The following is a 17,667-nucleotide window of genomic DNA, read 5'->3' as shown; positions in this document are numbered from 1 at the left end:
ACACACACAGTACCTTCACACACATAGTACATTCACCATGCCCAATACCTTCACCAGGCACAATACCTTTACCACACACACATTACCTTCACCATGCACAATACCTTCACCACACACAGTACCTTCACCACACATAGTACCTTCACACACACAGTACCTTCGCTACACAATACCTTCACACACAATCTCCGCCACACACAATACCTTCACCACACAGTACCTTCACACACATAGTACCTTCACCATACACAATGCCTTCACCACACACAGTACCTTCACTACACAATACCTTCATACAGAATCTCCACCACACAAAATACCTTCACCACACAGCACCTTTATGACACAGTACCTTCACCACACCCAGTGCCTTCACACACACACAATACCTTCACGTTCACAATACCTTCACCACACAATACCTTCACACACTACATGTGTGAAGCAACTCTGGTCCCTCTGCCAAATTGTCACTGCCAGCGTAGCCGTGAAAATGTAGACTTTTAGCCTAAATGTCAAGGGCCCTTCCAGCTAGGATGAACTTTGAAGCAAAACAGAGTCCACTGAAAATGACTGGCAGGACCAGTTCCCCAGGGGAAAGCCCTCAGCCAGTTAGAGGCACTGAGGCTAGTGCCACACAGCTCCCAGCTCTTGGACCCACCACTTACAGCCCAGGAAGCTGCTGTCCTCTTCCCCGGCCCCGGGGCTTAGCTACTCTTTACTTCCCTCAGGAAGAGAAGGTGGCTGGAGCTCTGTTGGGAGGTTGGCTGAGCCCGGACCTTCCTTGGGGGTTCCTACAACAAATCACATGTACCCAGAAACGCAGAGATGAAACAAACCAGAGCTGCCTGGGCACTCGGGAGGTGGTGATTCTCGGGTGTAGCCCAAGCTTCAGAAAGGGCTAGAAGGCAGCGGCCATTAGCTGAGGACAGCAGACAGCTGAGGATCAGTAGCCGCTGCTGTGCACAGAACTACAAAGGGAAATTCTCATGAACATCGGGGCTGAGTCATGAGGAAGCTGCCATATGTCAGAAGTAAATGCAAAATAGCTCTTTGGAGCCAGCTTAGGATTGGGCAATTTGAGATCATTTGAATGAATTTGAGGACCTGGTGACACTTTTTAAAGCCTAAAGCATGTGGTGCCTGCCTGCCCAAAGGTGTTCACAGGGCAGAGGAAACAGCCTTGTTGATCATAAAGGTTGAGTGGAGAAAAGTAATGTTTACAGACCAGTTGTTTTTTTGTTTTTTGAGATGGAGTCTCGCTCTGTCACCCAAGCTGGAATGCAATGATGCAATCTCAGCTCGCTGCAACCTCTGCCTCCTGGATTCAAGGGGTTCTCCTGCCTCAGCCTCCCAAGTAGCTGGGATTATGGGCACCCACCACCATGCCTGGCTAATTTTTGTACTTTTAGTCGAGACAGGGTTTCACCATGTTGGCCAGGCTGGTCTCAAACTCCTTGACCTCAGGTGATCCACCAGCCTGTGCCTCCCAAAGTGCTGGGATTACAAGCATGAGCCACTGTGCCTGGAATACTTCTTATATTCAAAATTAAAATCACTGGATTTTGTCCCATGGTGGAGATGGTGGGGGAGCGGCATGCAAGTGTCACTTACCTCTTAGATGATGTCCTTTACTGAAAACAAGAATCTCACTGAAAAACAAGGTGCAGCTGTGTAGCCACTGATTTATGAATCTGTGGGTCTGCTTGAGAATCAGTCACAAGAAAGCAGCTTTCTAATTTTTCATTTTGGGAATTGAATTTTCAGCAATGCCCTGAGCCAGGTACCCTATGCGCTATGGGCAATCCAGCCTGGCAAGTTCATTGTCTCTTTGCCTCACATTTATCTACAAGTAAAGTCCCATTTACATGGGCATGAAGGGCAGCCTCGAGCAACCCAGGCTTATGCTTGAGCATAACCACCAGGAACAGCAACAACAAATGCAACACTGCAGGGGGTGGGGGGTCAGGTTGAGATTCGATGTTAGGATATAGATATAATAGGACCTAGCCCCGCCCACAAGGAGTTCCTTCCTGCTGAGCGAGCCAGGCCTGTTGCGGGGGGGGGGGGGGGGGGGGGGGGGGGGCGGGGGGGGGGGGGGGGGGGGGGGGGGGGGGGGTGGTGCACCATCACTAGCAATGATCAGAGAAGCAAGCGGGATGGAATTTCCAGAGAATAACATCAGGTTTTAAATGCTGAGTTTATTTGTGCTTTGGTCTCAGGTAGCCTCCACCTCCTGCAGTAATTCCTAAATCCTCCAACCACATTCCTTTCAGTCCCCAAGGCAGCAAGCCCTGTGTATGGCCCTGCCGTACGGTCCCCTCGGGGTAGCTCTAAGTCAGAGAAAATCAAAAAAGTTAGCTGGGTGTGGTGGTACATGCCTGGAATCCCAGCTGCTCAGGAGGCTGAGGTGGGAGGATCACTTGAACCCAGGAGGTCAAGGCTGCAGTGAGCTATGATTGCTCTGGGTTAGAGTGCAGGACAAGGTCTGCCCTGGTGACAGTGACCTGTGCCTCCCACCTTCACCAGTAGGTGGGAAAGGGGGAAGGAAAAGGAAGAAATTAGTAGCCTCTCACTAAGTCAGTACTGGGACCTCATGTGCCTCTTACCTTCTCTGAGAAATGAAATGTACATCTTAAAAATTGTTCAAATAAGGTATCAGGTAAGTAAAAGAGACCAAGAATTCTTTTTAGTGATGACTAGCGTAACCTCTGTGGCTAAGAAGTCAGTAAAAATACCTGAACAGCAGTAGTATTAGAGGACATATTTTACATCCTTTTGTTGGTAACTTCTCTAGTATTACTTACATTAATGACTTATTTTATCTCAACCGTTTATGGCAGCATTTCCCTACATGAGACTCTGTAGCCCTGTGAGGTGATAACACATACATCTTTCTTAAGGTCCTGTGTTGAGGTGTCTGGAGAAGATAATACACATATCTTTCTTAAGGTCCTATGACTGCACCCACTTCTTAAGGGTTCACAATTAGAAGGCACTAAAAACTAAGAGGGATTGTCATTTTAAAAAGAAAAGCCAGGTGTGATGGCTCACACCTGTAATCTCAGCATTTTGGGAGGCCACAGTGGGAGGATCACTTGAGCCCAAGAGTTCAAGACCAGCCTGGGCAACATAGTGAGACCCCATTTCTACTAAAAATTTAAAAAGAAAAAAAAGCTGAGCATGGTGTACGTGCCTGTAGTCCCAGCTAGTCAGGAGGCTGAGGTGGGAGGATCACCTGAACTCAGGAGGTTGAGGGTGCAGTGAGCTACAATTGCACCACTGCAGTCCACCCTGTCTCAAAAATTTAAAAAAAAAAAAAAAAAAAAACAACTTTGATTAAATCCAAAAGTACTTATTAAGAAACCTATGACCATATTACAAGTGGTGGTGTCCTGAAAAACAGTTTAGAAAACACCAGCTTAGCATCAAAGATCTTAGCTCTGGGGCCAAATGATAAGCCATCTGGTCAACTTTCAGGCAAGGATGTTGATATCAGCAGATAAAGCAGCAAGAGTCAGAGGGGAGTGATTTTCTGTAGACTGCAAGGCATCTGATGAATGAAAATAGGACAGTACCTTCCATTCTGCCATATTGAGAGACAGCTGCAGGCGACTTTAATGAAGGTTGTCCTTCTGTTTAATCAAGAACATTCAGCTGGTTATAGCATTGAGCCTTATTGTAACACAAACTCATTGCAAAAGATTACACTTGGCTGGGAATCCTCTCCTCTTTCTCTTCCCGCATTGTCCTTCCCCAGATATAACAATTACAAGTAGTCTTACAAAGGGAAACCTGATATGACTCCACTCTCTCTTGCATAGTCCCCCAGCAGCACCCTTCTAAAAGAATCGCTCAGTATTCTCAGTAATTTTTCTCCACTGAATTTATCACCTATGCACAGAGGACTAGCATTTGATTTTGCATTTTAGTAACAAAATGCCAGCACCAGTAACCAGGAATATTTGAGGGTAGAGACTGAGAGAAGAAATTCATACACATAATTAAAATTATGAGAAAGGACAGGCCATTGTATGCCCTCAACATTAAAGTCATAATCCGAGAGACTGGACTGCTGAGAAGATGAGAGCTGGCTTTGATGATTCTGGCAAAAAAAAGTACCTCCACTCTTCAGCAGTGTGGCCCAGCAAGGGCCAGTGGTGGCAGAAAAGGGGATCATTTCTTTAACAGCTGTGATGAGTGGAAAGTTCCTAGGCTGGAAGTTTGAAGTGATACTGAGCCAACTTTGGTTGGTAAACAGACGTTAGATAATGCAGTTAAAAAGGAAAGCCAAAGCCAGACGCAGTGGCTCACGCCTGTAATCCCAGGACTTTAGGAGGCCAAGGCAGGCGGATCATGAGGTCAAGAGATGGAGACCATCCTGGCCAACACGGTGAAACCCCATCTCTACTAAAAATACAAAAAAATTAGCCGGGCGTGGTGGCACGCGCCTTTGGTCCCAGCTACTCGGGAGGCTGAGGCGGAAGAATCGCTTGAACCCAGGAGGCGGAGGTTGCAGTGAGCCGAGATTGCACCACAGCACCCCAGCCTGGTCATAGAGCAGGACTCCATGTCATAAAAAAAAATAATAAATAAATAAAAAGCCAAGGAGGAACAGCTGATTTCAGATCACGTGTGGTTATACTCATTAATCATTCTCAATTCATAAGAAAACGACCATAATGAAATTTTGAGCATACTGAGTCCAAAACAGATGAAAATGCCTATCGGCTTCTGATGTTCCGGAATGTGGGGCTCTTTTAGCCTCTGACATTTCTTATTGCTGAGTTGGTGGGGGACTGGCTTTGATGGTTCCGGCAAAACCAGGTTTGTCAAGTTGATTCAGTAGGAATTGAGCTACAATGCGCAGATCTCTGGGCCTCAGTTTCCTTTTCTGTAGATGAGAAGGTTGAACTACATGAGCTTTGAAAAACCTTTCACCCTTTCGAATATTTTTCAAAATTGGGTGTGATTTAGCATAAGTGATATAAGCCCTGTGACTGCATGTGCAGGCCTCAGTTTTTAATTTATTTTTTTGAAGCATAGTCTCCCTCTGTCACCCAGGCTGGAGTGCAGTAGCACAGTCTCCGTTCACTGCACCCTCCACCTGCCAGGTCCAACCAATTCTTGTCCCTCAGCCTCTCAAGTAGCTGGGATTACAAGCGTGTACCACCATGCCCAGCTAATTTTTCTATTTTTAGTAGAGATGTGGTTTCACCATGTTGGCCAGTCCGGTCTCGAACTCCTGACCTCAGGCGATCTGCCCGCTTCAACCTCCCAAAGTGCTGGGATTACAGGTGTGAGCTATACCGCCTGGCCCAGGCCTCATTTCTTTGTCCTCCTTCTAAGTACCAAGATTCAGAAACATGCCCAGCCTCAACACTTTATAAGCAGAGGACTTTCCTCAAAATATCTAAAAGATGAATAATTACGCATCCAAACATTCAACTCAACAATAAGAAATGTCAGAGGCCAGAGGAGCCCCACATTCTGGAAGACCAGAAGCTGATAAGCATTTGCATCTGTTTTGGGATAATTAGATTAATATTTCATTAAGGTCATTTTTTATGAATTGAGAAAGATTATTGAGTATAACCACATGTGATCTGCTACCCTTTCCTCCTCGGTTTTCCTTTTTAATTTTGCATTATCTAATGTTTGTATTGTTACAATCTGAGGAATTTGAAATCAAATACAACCTCAGCTGATTCTTAGGAACCCAGCGGGAGAGGAGGGACGTTGGCCCCAGGACTGCCTCTGAGGTTTAAGAGGTTGCAATCCACTGGCTCGGTGCTGAGGGAGACAAGCCATTTGCTAATGGGCATTCAGTCACTTTGATTTTCTCTTTGAAAATATGTATCTGGAGCCAGTTTAGTCACCCCAGGGAGTCTGTAGCCACGGTAGGGAGACAAATTAAGGAAATGTTGGCTCCATAGTAATTAGCTTGCCGGTCTTTATTTTTCAACTTTGGTTTATTTTCTGATAACGTGATCATGACCCCTACCATCACTTTTTACAGTTCAGTGTCAAATGGCCAGGTGTTTCATATAACTCTCAAGCTCCACTAATCCACAGATCAGCAGTTCTCAACTTTGTAATTACCTGGGGAGCTTTTTTAAAATGCTGAGTCTATTGCCTTGCCGTCCCCAGACGGGTGGTGTGCAGCAGAATTCATATTTTAAAGGCCCCCTAGGCGATTGTAATGTGCCTCCAGGGTTGGGCATTACAGCCAGAGCACGATCCATTTTTAAACACAAACATGTTTTGTTCATTTCTGACACTGCTCATATAAAATATGTCAGGAACATTGTTTGGTTTTGCTAAGAAGCATGACAACTTCTAATGCGTAGGATAGAGGTCCTGGTCAACTTCAGGAAAAATTAGAGCTTCCTGCCCCCATGTGGCTAATCAATGATATTGCACCTTTAAACTCCAAACGAGTTAGAAAAAAAGTTGGCCGGGCGCGGTGGTTCACGCCTGTAATCCCAGCACTTTGGGAGGCCAAGGCGGGTGGATCACGAGGTCAAGAGATCGAGACCATCCTGGTCAACATGGTGAAACCCTGTCTCTACTAAAAAATACAAAAAATTAGCTGGGCATGGTGGCTCCTGCCTGTAATCCAGGCTACTCAGGAGGCTGAGGCAGAAGAATTGCCTGAACCCAGGAGGCGGAGGTTGCGGTGAGCCGAGATCGCGCCATTGCACTCCAGCCTGGGTAACAAGAGCGAAACTCCGTCTCAAAAAAAAAAAAAAAAAGTTAAGTGATACCACCCCAGGCTTTTCTCAGAAGTCTGACCACAGCATTAGTTGAGAGGCTGGAAAACATGCAGCAATGTCTACCCCAATTTCTAAATAAACTGTTAATGTAGCGTATGTGAGATTACTTACGGCTCCATGTTGACATTATTTTAGACAAATTGCAAGGTAAATGTGAACTTCAAATCAGAGGCGGTTTTATGTTCCAGGTCTACATATGCAAAAGGTATGAGTCCTTGTTTATCTTTAAACCCTCTGAGAGCTGTATTAAAGGGTGATGTAAGGTCCCCACCCCACATATCTAATTTTGTAGGGAACTGAATCGTAGTGATACCAACAATAAATAACATAACAGTACTATAAGTAGAGTGCTTACCCTGAGCTGGGTGCTGTTCTGGGAACCTACATGTCTTATCTCTGGCTCCTCACAGCAGCTCCAACTAATAGGTGCTTTTACCTTTTTACCGTTCAAAGAATGGGCATTCACAGAAGCTGTGACTTGTCCACTATAAAAGGTGCTAGGTAGCATCAATATTCAAGTCCTGATCATGTAACTCCGCCTACACTCCTTACCACTATGCTGTGTATTCCTGTGTCAGTGGGGCTTCAAGTATTCTGGATAATGTTAATCTTGGCTCTCTGTTTTCGGATAATTCCACAAAGGAACAGAAAACAGCCCAGGAATTTTCATGCAACAGGTAACTCAGCAGAGCTTCTGCCCCGGACCCTGGCTGGCAGAGAGCTCTCAGGTGTTCTCAACAGAATTCTCAACAGTAGGCTCACTGCGTGCACCCACCCCTCCAAAACAGCCAGTTGGGACCCTTTGAGTTTGTGGTCTCTACACACAGCAATCTGAAAGACCCAAAGCAAGTTACTTTCTCCCTCTGGATCTTATTCTCCTTACCTATAAAAGAGATTGAACTAAAGATTTATGTTCTAATATTCGATTATCTAAATGAAATAGTCTAGAATCTGGTAAAGAGGTTTATGTTATGAAATTGTCAAATTATTTAATCACACTAACACTTGGAGAATTTCACTGAGTATGTAAAATTAGAAGTGACGGAAAGATGAGCTTTTAACTTTTGTTCATGGTGGCCCAGCTCTGTCAACAGGGCTAGATCCTTAAAGGTGAATTAAAAATTATTAAACAGGTATTCGCACTTATTTTTGCATTCTCAATGCCTGATGCAGGACCTGGCTAATAGCAGATACAGAAGGGAAAGATGGATGGATGGATGGGTGGTTGGATAAGTGGTTAGGAAGATGGAATGGATGGGAAGATAGGTGGGTGGATGGATGAATAAATGGATGAGTTAGTTGATGGTATTGTAAAAACTGACCAGAAGATAAAATGGAATGGATGAAAGACTAGTTGGGAAAGATGGATGTCATTCAACTGTCCTTAGGTATTAACCTAATAAACCTGGAGCCTGGGCCATCTTTTCATGCAAGAGCCCACCATTTCCTGGAGTTAGCACAAGAAAAGTTAAGGCTTCAGCCCTTTACAATTAAGTATATTATTGCACGGAAATTTGCATGACTTACTCGGTTGGAGATTGAACTGAGTAATTCTGGTTCTCAGGAACATTCAACTCCAACATTATACACTGATACATTGAACAGGGACTTAAAAACCCAAAGGAAACTATCTGATTTGTGGAAAAGGTATTAGATTTAATTTCAGGACAACTCATTCTAAACCCGCCTCAGATACTTGCTAGATGACCCACCTGCTAGATGACCTTCAGGAAGTCACCAGCCGTCACTTGCCTCGTTTTGTTATTCATGTTAATACTGTTGCTCCGTGTTCTGGGATTATCAGGCAAAGGAAATGTAAAGGGTTTGGTGGGCCTGAAAACTGCTAGGCACCCCCTCCCATCTCCCTCCAGCCAAGCTCTTTCTCAAGGGTTTTCCATGCATTACCTTGCCCAGTCATCACAGTGGCCACATGTGACAGGAATTGTTCCAGTGCTGTGGCCGATGCAAGTGGGGATTGTAGAGGTCAAGTAACCTGCCCAAGATCCCTGAGTCTATTCAGTGACAGAGATGGAACCTGAACCTAGAACAGTGGGTTGTGTTGATAATCAGTTTGTGTTGATAATCAGTTCACTCCACCAACTCTGAGACAAGACCTTCCTTATTCCCCTTTACTGCTCAGCTCATTATCACACAGCTGCAGTGAGTCAAAACCAACCGTCCAGTGTGCCAATTAAGTGAGTACAGGTGGGCAAGCTATGGGAATTCACCTGGAAAGCAGGCATTAGCAAAATGGCCCTGTTACATTGCTTACACGTGAAGTGGATTTTTTAAAACTGCCACTTTTGCAGAGATTCAAGTGTTTTTCTCCAATTATGCATTGAAAACCTGCCCGAAAAGCTAGGTTGACCCTGTATATTCAATAATTACACTGTCACTTGTGGCAACTCCGCTACACAGCATGGCGTCATTTGTGTCAACCTGCTGGCGTGAGAAATGTGTGCCTAGCTCAGGTGCTGCCAGCCCCAGATCTCCCACGGTGCAGGGGGGGCAGTGCAGCAGGTGAGCACTGACACTGCCTGCTGCTGTGCTGCAGATACATAGTGTGAGTGTGAGCGCTCAGCTGCCCGATTGCCTCTGGGTCTGCTCACCTCCCGAGGAGCAGAAGCCCTGGTCACCCCATGTCACCAGGGAGAGGACTGGGCAGCCAGGCTATGTAAGGAGGATTCGCCTGCATGCAGGCTGCCCTCATGCCTCTCTCCCTCCATCCATTCATGTGTCCATTTCTTAGCAAAATGCCACAAAATAAGTGGCTTAGAAATGTGTCTCTGGTCTGAGGTTCAAAGTCCAAGGCATCAGCAGGGTTGGTTTCTTCTAAGGGCTGTGCAGAACAATCGTGCCTTTCCGCAGCATCTGGTCATCTGCAGGCAATTTTGGCGTTCCTTGGCTTCCACTGCCTCTGACTTCTGCCTTCATCTTCACATAGCATTCTCCCTGTGGGCATGTTTCCCCTTTGTATAAGGACACCAGTCATATTGGCCTAGGATCCCACCCTACTGCAGCATAACTTCATCTTAACTCATTTTATCTGCAGTGATCCTGTTTCCTAATGAAGTCAGATTCTAAAGCACTGAGAATCTGGACTTCCCATGAATTGGCAAACAGGAGGACACAATTCAACCTGTAACAATCCATTTCCAAACATTTTTTGAGCATTCATTATGTGACATACAAAGAAGTGAGCCTGGTTCTTCTTTGTAAGGCAGCTTACACGCTGGCATGTGCCCTAAGAGCTGCCCTCCAGGGAAGCCTAGAAGGCCAACCCGTGAGTGGGAGGGACACATGGTAAATGCCGCCTGATTTCCAGACTTCTGTGGGCGGAGAGGGCAGGTTTCATGGAACATTAGATCTGGGTCTTGATGGGATTCAACAAGTGGAGATGGAACAGAGGGCTCTGCAGAGGGGAGGAACAGTTAAGCAAAGTGTACGGCCCAGGAAGCAAAAGAGATGGTCACGCATTACCCGACTGTCCCCCGTAGGCGTTCTAGATAGTCCTGGTTATTATGTCACACACACCACAAACCTGGCCCAACACCAAAGGGCTGCTAAGCGAGGACAGTTTATGCTTCCCTGGGTGTCGCACTGTCCTGCCTGCCCTAACAAAACACCTTCAGCCTCACACTTTCTGCACACACCACTGCCACCTTCGGCACAGTCCTCAGCGGCAAGGTGACCCAGGTGCCTGGTCGCCACAGCATGCAGGCTTGGGCTAGCCCATTCCAGTGCCAGAAAGAAGACAGCTGTCAGTATTCTTGACCACATCACCACGTTCTTCACCCAGTTTTCCTTTAGCAAAAGTTTTTACAAAAAGCTCGTGGAGCACCTAATGTTCCACAGCAGTGCTTTGGGACCCTCGGCAGCAGATGGGCCTGACTGCCTGCCCATTGTTGTCCCGATTGGCCCCAGATGGGTGGCAAAGGGCCTGGCGCATTTCCCATCCTGGCCTCACACGTCAGTGAGGTCAGCTCCCAGCCCACTGCCCTGCTCCCTTTGAAGAACTGGATTAGCAGAGGCGATAAAGGCAGCTTTGAGGCCCAGTGCCTGAGCTTGGGGAATATTTACAGTGTGTGAACATTGGCGCTTTAAGGGAAGTATAAATCATGTCAGATTTATAGAGCCTGCCTCCTGGAAAAGCACTGATAAAAGGGCCACGTCTGCATTTTCACACATGAAAGAGGAAGAATAGAGTCTTCCTGGCATGTCTAAACAGGAACAGCTGAGCTCAGCTTCTCTTAGGGCTCATCTCCCTCTGTCCTCCACTATTCCCTGACCCTGGGTCATGCAGGCAGGACCCAAAAGCTGTAAAATCGTCCACAGCTGGCCCTTGCATGTCCCGCTGTCAGCTGCTCTGTCCCTGGGACCACCCTTCCCAACACTGTCTCTCCGGGTCTGGCTTGCATCCAGCCCACCAGACAGGACTGAGCGCATCTCCTTTCACAGGCCATGAGAAGTCTGAGAACGCTGTGAAAGCTGGAACTTGCTGTGCCACATGCAAGGAGTTCTACCAGATGAAGCAGACCGTGCTACAGCTGAAGCAAAAGGTAGGTGCCACCAGGGTGGGAACGGTAACGCGTGACGGGAGAAGGGCTTGGCCAAGGCCAGCTGGAAGAATATTTACAAATGATAGAAAATAAACCATTATCCACATTGAGCATTCACGCAGTTGATGCCAGTGAGGTTTGGACGGACTTGGGATGCTTTGCTCACCCTCAGAGCGGTCCAAGGGGCAACAGGACACAATGATGGTGAAGGATTGCAGAGGCGATTACTAAAATCAACACTAGGTAAGGGACACGTGGCAGAGCCATAGCGAGGGTGAGCTATGACGGTTGCAACTTCTCATAAATTTCAAGCTGAGTGTGGTGACTCATGCCCATAACCCCAGCATTTTGGGAGGCTGAGGCAGACGGATCACCTGAGGTCAGGAGTTCAAGACCAGCCTGGCTAACATCGTGAAACCCCATCTCTACTAAAAATACAAAAAAAGTAGCCAGGCATGATGGCAGGCACCTGTACTCCCAGCTACTCAGGAGGCTGAGGCAGGAGAATCACTTGAATCTGGAAGGTAGAGGTTGCAGGGAGCGGAGACGGCTCCATTGCGCTCCAGCCCAGACAACAAAAGCGAAACTCCATCTCAAACAGAAAAATGAATTTCCTGACATGTCCTGGGACCCTGTGTGTTTTATCTAAGATCTCTGTATTACTTATGGAGAATATTGTCTCTATAAACTGGCACAAGCTGATGAGGAATTTCTGCGGCAGCTTGCTTTCTCGCTTTTGAAAACTATAGTCTGTGCCCTTTCTGAGCTCCCTGCACCTAGAAAAGCATCCTTGTGGGCACTTCATGTCACCAAGGATGAGAACCAATGCAGTTTATGAAAGGCTGTATGAATGCCTGATGGAATATGCGGTTTCTAGTAACACCATTCTGCTGTAACGCCCTGGGATGGACCCGGCAATCTGACTTCTTGAACAACTGTCCTGAACCCAGATAAACAGTATTTATTATGCCTAAGGTCGGTCAGTTTGCTAGTTTGTCAGTGACTCAGAAATCACCCTCACACTGATAAAACATAATCTTCTTGGTTTGTTTATTTAACTGTTTCCATTCAAGGCTCTTAGCACATCAGAGAAGTGCGTCTGCACTGTCGAACTTTGGCATCCAGTGATGCTGAAGGGCTTGAGAGTAAGCATGAGATGGTATCTTTCCCATATTCAACAAACATGTAGCCAGCCCCTAATGAAAGCCACAGCTACCAGTTCAGTAAATAAACAGGCTGAGGAGAGAAATGGTTTGCAAGCCTTTTATTTTTACGACATTGACAATGTGATTAGCTTAACAGAAACTTGTATACATCTGATGGATAATTATGAATAAAATATAGATTTAACCCTAAATAGCTTATGATCCTAATAGGAAGACTAGGCAGAAAACCTTGTGTGTCTGTCACTATAAACACAGAGACATAAATACATCCAACACAGTTATCCTCAGGTTGAGCTTGAACTGATGTTAGTGGTATTGAACATACCCAGAGAAGGGTTGGAGGAAGAAGTAAGTTTGCATTTCATAAGCTGGAAGAGCTTGGGGCAGGTAGTTGATCAGTATCTTCAGGTGTACCTCTTAAGGCATAAAGCTACCCTCACTCTCCTTCCCTGGAAACAATTTGTATGCCTTAGGGAATTTACTTCCAACCAGGATGATGTTTACGAACAAGGGCGCTAAATATCACAGATTGTTCAGAAATACAGTTGCTAAATCAACATGTGGTTTTCCCTTAACCTCCCTGCCATGTTCTCTTGTGATGCATGAAAATAAAAATATGAAAAGAAGTGGAGAAATTTGCATCGAAATACTTTTCACCCTCAAAGACCCTGCTAGAGAGCTACATAAAAATCTACTAGGTCATCTTAATGCTCCAGTAACTCTTACACAATTGAGTTGGACTAGAATCGTTCTACCTTATACCAAAATCTTTCTGCAAATGCATTGGAGCAATCCCAAGCTAATGCAGACTTTCAAAGAATGTTATGAGGAGCGAGTCATTTCTAAAGGTTCCTATTAGAATGTCTTGCATTCTACAGCTTATAAAGCATTATATCCAGAATCCCATTTAATGAGCATCCTGACCCTGTGAAAAAGATACTGGTGGTCTCAGAGAGGTGAAATAACTGCCCGAGAGGGCAGACCTGAAACCTGGGTCCTCTCACTTCTACGCTCGTACCAGCGTTCGGATTGTCAGTTGGTTTTTAATATCATTTTGCTGCTGCTAATGCCATTTGTTCACAGAAGAATGTAGGACATCTGCTCAGATAAACATTAGCCAAGAAGGAGATGCCAGCGGTCCTAGACCACGGCCAACCCCAAGCATAAAATGGTGTTTAAACACGTTGCACTGTACCGCGAATGTACAGTCAGCAACATTCCAACCGCGAGAAATACTACAGGTCAGATGGCCTGGGTTCTGGTAGTCTGCAGACAACAGGAAACTTAAAAGACCTATCACTTTTTAAATGAGCAAAACTAAACCATACTACCTAGGTGTGCACAGCTGGGTGATACATTATTTTTTTAAAAACAGGAAGTGATTAAAAGGAAAACGGGGACTTCTGGGGAAGAGTGGAGGCTGATTGGGACGGGCCCTGTGCAGGGAGGGGTCTAGGGTGGCTGGCAAAGTTCTGTTGATTGATTTGGGGGTTCTTTGAAAGAGTGCTTTTTTTTATTTTTAAGTTCTGGGGTCCATGTGCAGGATGGGCGGGTTTGTTACCGAGGTAAACATGTGCCATGGTGGTTTGCTCCACCTAAAGGGTGATTGCTTAATAATAATTTGCTAAGTTACTTGTCTCATGATGTTTCCACGTTCTTTATTTTGCAATAAAAACATGTTTTTAAATGATACATAGACCTCAGTGCCTCCACCTCTGCCACTTCTTCTGTGGCGTGGGAAGAAAACAAATGATTTGGTGAGAAAGGGAGAGGGGGGATAGATGAGATGCCCGTCATTTAAGTTTTAGATGGGTCTCTGTCCCACAAGAGCACTTAAAATTCAGTGCCAACTCGCTTGTCCTTTTTTTTTAAGTTGCTTGTGTTCTGGCAGCAGGAGCTATGGGATTTGAGAGTGGAATTGCTGCAGAGAGTCCTCTGGGAAGGGAGACTCCAGAAAGAGAGGCCTGTGCTAAACCTGTCCCGGACTGACTGGTGTGCTCAGCCTCCCTGGGTGGCTGCTTAGGGCGTTGAGAATCTCTGTCTCTTCTCTTAAGCCAGCAACTCTCTCCATGTTGAGCAGTTGTGGGAAGTGTGGATAATCATTCAGGAAGTCTTGTTGAGCACCTGCTGTGGGCTGGGAAATGGGGAAATACAAAACGCTATGGAGAGGATGCTGCCTGAAATAAACTTAGGTTTTACGGGGAAACCAAGCTAGCGGTGTGAAATCAGGAAACGATGGCCGAATGGAGTCGGGCCAGCAGTCAGGCTTGAGAATTTAGAGGCCCTAAGGTTTCAAGTGAGCAGATTTGCCACCCGATGGCTGCACTAGCTCACTCTAACACCACCTTTGCCTCTGGCAGGTATATGGCTTCTCAATAATGTGTGGTTTCCTCTGCTACTCTATAAAATGGGTCTTCCCAGGATTATTGGGAAGACCAATCCATATTAAAGTGACTGCAGGCCGGGCACAGTGGCTCATGCCTGTGATGTCAGCACTTTAGGAGACCAAGGCAGGTGGATCACTTGAGGTCAGGAGTTTGAGACCAGTCTGGCCAACATGGTGAAACCTCATCTCTATTAAAAAAATACAAAAATTAGTTGGGAGTCATGGTGGGTGCCTGTAATCCCAGATCCTTGGGAGGCTGAGGCAGGAGAATCACTTGAACCCAGGAGGCGGAGGTTACAGTGAGCTGAGATTGCACCACTGCACTCCAGCCTGGGTGACAGAGCAAGACTCAGTCTACAAAAAACATTTTTTAAGTGACCTTAGGTCACTGCTGGTTTAGTGGTTAGGAGCACAGATTCTGGAAGCAGATAGGCTAAGTTTAAATTCTAGCCCCACCATTTGCTGGCTGTGTGACTCTGAGTAAGTATTTAACCTCTCGGTACCTCAGCTCTACTTTTAAAAAATGACAACAATAAAACCTGCCTGGGGATTTTGTGATAACAAATGTTAATATTTATAAAGGACTGAGAACAGTGCCATCCATCTAGAAAAAGCTCTACAAATGTTTAGCAAGTAAAAATGTTATTTGTTAGCCCTCTACAAAGTGCTTTACAAGAGACATCTCACAGATGCATCCTAACAGCTCTTTGAGGCAGGAGCTCTCTTAAAAAGGTTAGCACAAGATAAATGATACACATAATTCCACTGACTGGAATCCAGGAGAAACGCAGACGCTTTATATTATTACAACCTTCCTCCCAAACTCCTGGCATCCCTCAGCCCATCCTCAGCTGTGTTTATGCAGAAAGTGGGGCCAGAGATTCTGGGCAGCCACCTCTAAAGGGCCAGTGCCTTCACTCTGCATTCATTCTGCTGCCGCACAGGGGCCGAAGGGAGCCAGGATGCAGCCACCCAACAGGAGGTCAGCTGGGACATTGAGGTCAACATTTGCCACCTTACCTTGTAACTTTTACAAGGCACCAAACGAAGCATAGAGGACTAGGGGCACAGGGAAACATCTCTGGAGCCCATCCATGTGCAGGTCTCATCCTGAGGTCCTGTTTACACAATTTTAAATATGAAGACTTGATCTTGTATTGAAAACAATTATTTTGTAGCCTTGAAAAGGAAGGATGAAGAGACTTAACAATATCACACAGCTACTTAGGAACAAAGCCAGGAGAAAGCCCAGACAGCAATTCTTTTTTTGTTGTTTGACAGAGTCTCACTTTGTCACCCAGGCTGGAGTGCAGTGGTGCAGTCTTGGCTCACTGCAACCTCACTGTCCTGGGTTCAAGCGACTCTCCTGACCTCAGCCTCCGGAGTAGCTGGGACTACAGGTATGCGCCACCACGCCCAGCTAGTTTTTGTATTTTTAGCAGAGACAGGGTTCCATGATGTTGGGCAGGCTGGTCTCCAACTCCTGACCTCAAGTCATCCGCCCCCCTTGGCCTTCCAAAGTGCTGGGATTGCAGGTGTGAGCCGTAGCACGCAGCTCGCCAGACAGCGTTTCTGCTGGGTCTGTGACTGGCTGGACGCTGGGTCAGCTGGGTCAGGCATGTTAAAGACGACATCACTTTAACCCTCCAGCAGTGCTTTCAGGTGGCCATTACCGTCCCTATTTTATAGATGAGGAAATCCAGGTTGTGTCGCTTACTCAAGATCCCGCAGGTAGAAAGTGGCAGGGCTGAGATGTTAAGGTACCTCTGCCTCATGCCAAGGCCCGGGGGTGGGATCAACATTTCAGGTTCTTAGTTGGAAGCCAATGATAAAATCGGATGAGGCTTCAGCTGCCAATGCTGACCCGCTGCCCCATGGCTGCAGTAGATTTACTGGTACATTTCACTCACTCACTGGTTCACTCCTCTTCCTCCCCAGGGCCACAGACACATACATGAAGGTTAGGTGATCTATTGCTATGACATGGGGATGTCAGCACCATTTTAAATGTGTCTCAGGGACACGGTTATGTCCCAATGGTGACTCTGAACCATGAGCCCTGACTTGAAATTGTGCAAAGCTACTTTCAGATTGTACGAGATTTTGATTCTTACAGTCATCTCTACTGAATTCTGAGTAACAATCACAGGGGAATTGTATCAGGGATCTCTAGAGGGACAGAACTAATAGGACAGATGTACGTATGAAAGGGAATTTATTAAGGAGAATTGACTCACACAGTCACAAGGTAAAGTCTCCCAATAGGCCGTCTGCAAGTTGAGAAGCAAGGAAGCCAGTGCTGGATCAGTCTGAGTCCCAGAACCTCAAAAGTAGGGAAGACAACAGCGCAGCCTTCAGTCTGTGGCTAAAGGCCTGAGAGCCCCTGGCAAATCACTGGTGTATGTCCAAGAGTCCAAAAGCTGAAGAACGTGGAGTCTGATGTTCAAGGGCAGGGAGCATCCAGCACAGGGGAAAGAGGAAGGCCGGAAGACTCAGCAGGTCTGCTCTTGCATCTTCTGCCTGCCTGCTTTCTTCTAGCTGCGCTGGCAGCTGATTAGATGGTGCCCACCCAGACTGAGGGTGGGTCTGCCTCTCCCAGTCCATTGACTCAATGGTAATCTCCTTTGGCAGCACCCTCACGGACACACCCAGGAGCAATACTTTGCATCCTTCAATCAAGTTGACACTCAGTATTAACCATTGCAGGAATTGAACCAGCGGCATCCCTAGCAGGGCAGCATTCCTTCTGTCTTTCATGGAGCACTAGGTCTTCTCAAAGT

The 17,667-nt window shown here is 46.3% G+C and overlaps 1 protein-coding gene across 3 annotated transcripts in view; it reads left to right on the top strand.

Annotated features, from left to right (window-relative positions):
• Positions 1-17,667, top strand: part of CCBE1 (collagen and calcium binding EGF domains 1) — a 275,934-nt gene that overhangs the window by 236,346 nt on the left and 21,921 nt on the right. For all 3 annotated transcript variants that reach the window (XM_037738624.1, XM_017528843.2, XM_017528842.2), the window contains exon 6: positions 11,235-11,335. In XM_037738624.1, coding sequence (XP_037594552.1) covers positions 11,235-11,335 — 101 coding nt within the window. The remainder of the gene's footprint in view (positions 1-11,234; positions 11,336-17,667) is intronic.

This window comes from Cebus imitator, unplaced genomic scaffold (assembly GCF_001604975.1).
Source record: "Cebus imitator isolate Cc_AM_T3 unplaced genomic scaffold, Cebus_imitator-1.0 Scaffold55, whole genome shotgun sequence".
In the NCBI taxonomy this organism is placed as follows: domain Eukaryota; kingdom Metazoa; phylum Chordata; class Mammalia; order Primates; family Cebidae; genus Cebus; species Cebus imitator.
Note: the sequence above shows the minus strand (reverse complement) of the source record. Positions and strands in the feature narration are given on the sequence as shown.